This window comes from Thecamonas trahens, assembly GCF_000142905.1.
Source record: "Thecamonas trahens ATCC 50062 unplaced genomic scaffold supercont1.30, whole genome shotgun sequence".
In the NCBI taxonomy this organism is placed as follows: domain Eukaryota; order Apusomonadida; family Apusomonadidae; genus Thecamonas; species Thecamonas trahens.
In genome coordinates this window covers 221,099-224,957 of record NW_013657650.1, presented here as the reverse complement: position 1 = coordinate 224,957, position 3,859 = coordinate 221,099, and the positions used below count along the sequence as shown (strand labels likewise).

The window sequence follows — 3,859 nt, the reverse complement described above, 5'->3', positions numbered from 1 at the left end:
TTACGGCGTGTGTGTGTGTGTGTGTGTGTATGTGTGTGTGTGTGTGTATGTGTGTGTGTGTGTGTACGTGGGTATGTGCCTGGTGGGCTGGTGGTGGGTCATGGGCTGCTACGTCGTCGCCTCGATATGGGGCGGGTGATTGTGGGGCGGGTGTGATCGTGGGGCGGGGCGGGTGATCGTGGGGTGGGTGATCGCACGCGTGTGTGTGTGGTGTGTGTGTGTGGGTTGGGGGGGGGGGGGGGGGCACAGAACCGCAACGAGTTCGAGTACTGGGTCACCGAACACCTCCGCATGTCGGGCGTGTACTGGGCCGTGGCTGGCCTGGCCGGCCTCGATGCGCTGGACCAGCTGCCGTCGGCGCCACTGCTGGAGTTTGTGGACAAGTGCTATGATGCTCAAATCGGCGGGTACGCGGGCAACGTCGGCCACGACGTGCATCTGTTGTACACGCTGTCGGCGGTACAGATTGCAGCCATTTACGACGAGCTGGACCGCATCGACGCCGACGCCGTCGCCGCGTACGTGGCCAGTCTGCAGCAGGCCGACGGCTCGTTTGTGGGCGACAAGTGGGGTGAGGTGGACACCCGGTTCTCGTACTGCGCGCTCTGCACACTCGCCCTCCTGGGGCGACTGGACGCCATCGACGTCGACGCTGCTGTTGCGTTTGTGGCCTCGTGCAGGAACTTTGACGGCGGCTTTGGCGCCGTCCCGGGCGCCGAGTCGCACGCCGGCCAAGTCTTTTGCTGCGTCGCCGCCCTCGCCATCGGCGGCGGCATGGCGCACGTCGATCAGGACTTGCTGGGTTGGTGGCTCGCCGAGCGCCAGGTGCCCATCGGCGGCCTTAATGGCCGCCCCGAAAAGCTGCCCGACGTCTGCTACTCGTGGTGGATCCTCTCCGCCACCTCGATCCTCGACCGTACCCACTGGATGGATGCTGGCAAGCTCCGCGACTACATCCTCTCCTGCCAGGACTGGGAGACCGGTGGCATTGCCGACCGTCCCGGCGACTGGGTCGACGTCTTCCACACCTTTTTCGGTATCGCAGGCCTCGCCCTCCTCGGCTGCGGCGGCCTCACCCTCATCGACCCGGTCTACGCCCTGCCCGAGGCGGTCGTTCTCCGCCTCGGCCTCCCTCGCCTCTTCTCCGTCCCGCCGCCTCTCGCCATCAACATCGAGTAAAACCGCTGCGCAGCCAGCAACCACCGCCGAACGTCGCCGTCTACCCCCCCTCTTCCACCCACCTGACGCCGCCCTCACCATGCCCACCCCGTCATCCCCACCCCCACCCATGCCCCCGACCACACCACATACGCCCCGTACGCCTCGAAGCTTCAGGTCGCCACGCACCCCACGGACACGGTCGCCACGCACCCCGCGCGGTTGGCCGAGCCGCAGCAACCGACAGGCTGGCGGTGCGGGACGGAGCTTTGCCGCGCTCTGCGGGGGGCCCGGAGCCAGCGGAGGCGCCGCTGGGAACAGTGGAATGGGAAGCAGCGGGAATGGCGGCCTCGCTGGCGGAGCAGGCCGAGCCGCGAGCGGATCGCCAGCTGGTGGGCGGCGCTGGCGCCGGCCGCAGTCATCTCCGCTGAGAAGCGGGAGCGCAAGCAGGCGCGGCGAGCGGGGGGCATCGGCCGGCCGGCGACGAGCGGTCCGAGCCGGTGATGGCGATGAAGGCCCTACTGGCGATGGCGGTGCTGGCTCTAGCAGCGGATGGCAGATGCGTGAGGCAGACATCGACGCGGCGCTGGCGTTCTGGGGCGTGGGCGCGAGCAGGGCCGAGAACTACGCCAACGTGTACGGGCACGAGTATGTGAGCGACAAGGCCGTCGAGGCAGATCTGATGGAGAACGGGCTCTTTCCGGGCGGACCGCTGCTGAACAAGCTCAAGCTGTTTTACCCGGACGCAACAGTCGCCGATCTGGCGCCGCTGGTGATGGAGGCCAAGGCTGTCAAGGCGCTGCTGGTCTCGCCTGAGGCGCAGGCGCTGATTGACACGAATGGGTTTGATCCTGTGGCTGAAGCTTTTGACCTGCTGCTAGGCAACGAAGTGGCGTCAGCCATCACGCCGGGGCGGCTGCGGGTGATCCTGGGCGAGGTCTACGGCGCCGAGCTCGGCCCGATCACCGACGACGACCTGCGTATTGCGATGAAGGTGTCTGACGCCAACCGCGACGGGGTGCTCGATGTGGGTGACATGCGGAACATGCTCTCGCAGGCGCTCAAGGTACTTTCTGTATTCGAGGTTGTGGGCCCGTCCTAGGGCGCGTCGCCGGTGTAGGCGTCGGTGACGCGGATGAGCTCGTCGTAGTAAGAGACAGCCTCGCGGAGGCCGTCGATGGAGATGCGCTCGTTGACGCCGTGGATGCGCGGCAGGTCGAGGGCGGTGACGCGGAGCGGCATGAAGCGGAAGATGTTGGGCGAGAGGCCGTGGTACCACTTGGTGTCGGTCGATGCCATGAGCAGGCCCGGCGCGACGGCGGCGTCCGGAAAGACGGAGCGGGCAGCGCGGGCGAGGAGGCTGTACGCGTCAGACTCGGGGTCGGAGACCGGCGACGGCTCGGTCGAGGGATCCTCGGCCCAGATGCGGACGCGGTCGTCGTTGATGAGTTCGGCGTCGTGGGCGAGGACCGAGGCGACCGAGTCGGCGAGCGCGATGCGGTGGTTGACGACGGCGTGCGCCGATGGCGCCACCACGTTGGCCTTGACACCGCCGTCGACTATGTTGACCGAGGTGGTCGTCCGCAGCTGCGCCGCCGTCGCCGGCGAGTTGCGCAAGAGGATGGCCTCGAGGATCCAGTCGGTAAACGCGAGGTTGCACGCGAGGAGGCGGAGGCCGAACGGCATTTCAGGGCAGAGGGTGTCGAACATGGCGCGCGAGACCGAGGTGAGCTTGCCGGGGAACGGCGACGAGTCGAGGGCGACGATGGCCTTCGAAAGGACGCCGATGGCGTTGGATCCAGGCCGCGGCATCGACGCATGCCCGCCCTCGAGATCAATCTGCATGTGGACGTTGACAAAGCCCTTTTCAGCGATGCCAATGAGTGCGGCGACCGGAACGCCCGGAATGAGCCCGTGCGCAACAGCAAGACCCTCGTCCGAGACGTAAAGCATCGAGGCGTGGCCGGCATCATCCAGCTCGCGACGCAGCTCCTTGGCGATGGTCGCCGCTCCGCGTGTGCCCGACACCTCCTCGTCCGCGCCGTAGGCGAGGTACATCGTCCGCTGCGGCACAAAGCCCTCGGCAAGCAGCGCCTCGACGGCCTCGAGCTGCCCAATCACGTTCACCTTGTTGTCCATGGTTCCGCGGCCGTAGACAAACCCGTCCTGGGTCACAGCGCCGAAAACGGCGGCTGCGACCACTCCTCCGGCTCGTCCGCAGGCACGACGTCGAGATGCGCAGCGAGCACGTACGGCGCGAGCTTGGCATCCGAGCCGCGCCACACAAAGACGACCGAGCCCGAGTCCCCGATCTCCCACCGCTCGAGCGCTTCGTGGACGCGCGGAAAGGTTGTCCGCAGATAAGCGTGCATAGCGTCGAGCGAACTCTTTTCCGGCACCTCGCCGACCTTGCGCGAGACCGTAGGGAACGTCACCAGATGCGCCATGTGCTCCGCCAGGCGATCTGCGTCCCACGACGACGGCGGTCGGCGCGGCGCCGTGTACTCTGTCCCACATCACACATCGATTGCGCCGGCATCGTTCCAGCCCCAGTCGTACCCAGTCGCAGTCATTCCATGTCCGTCATGTCTGTCACCATGAGTCACCGCCGCCCCTCCACGTACCCCCCCCCCCCCTGCGCCACGCGGGCGAGTCGCCGATACGAGATTGGGCTTCTACTTCCATGGGCGCCCCGGCTTCC

At 67.0% G+C, this 3,859-nt stretch overlaps 3 protein-coding genes across 3 annotated transcripts in view; 2 read left to right on the top strand and 1 right to left on the bottom strand.

Annotated features, from left to right (window-relative positions):
• Positions 1 to 100: 100 nt before the first annotated feature.
• Positions 101 to 1,203, top strand: AMSG_06695 (geranylgeranyl transferase type-2 subunit beta; the record flags this gene model as incomplete). The annotated part of the gene is made up of 2 exons (XM_013901298.1): positions 101 to 115; positions 250 to 1,203. 2 exons carry the CDS (start codon positions 101 to 103, stop codon positions 1,177 to 1,179), a joined length of 945 nt encoding a protein of 314 aa, XP_013756752.1. The 3' UTR covers positions 1,180 to 1,203.
• A 296-nt stretch (positions 1,204 to 1,499) lies between these two features.
• On the top strand, positions 1,500 to 2,150 carry AMSG_06694 (uncharacterized protein; the record flags this gene model as incomplete). Its single annotated transcript, XM_013901297.1, has 3 exons — positions 1,500 to 1,575; positions 1,674 to 2,052; positions 2,096 to 2,150. 3 exons carry the CDS (start codon positions 1,500 to 1,502, stop codon positions 2,148 to 2,150), a joined length of 510 nt encoding a protein of 169 aa, XP_013756751.1.
• A 599-nt stretch (positions 2,151 to 2,749) lies between these two features.
• The window catches only part of AMSG_12007 (uncharacterized protein), a 3,301-nt gene continuing 2,191 nt past the window's right edge, over positions 2,750 to 3,859 (bottom strand). The window contains exon 2 of the mRNA XM_013901375.1: positions 2,750 to 3,664. Coding sequence (XP_013756829.1) covers positions 3,330 to 3,664 — 335 coding nt within the window. The 3' untranslated portion in view covers positions 2,750 to 3,329. The remainder of the gene's footprint in view (positions 3,665 to 3,859) is intronic.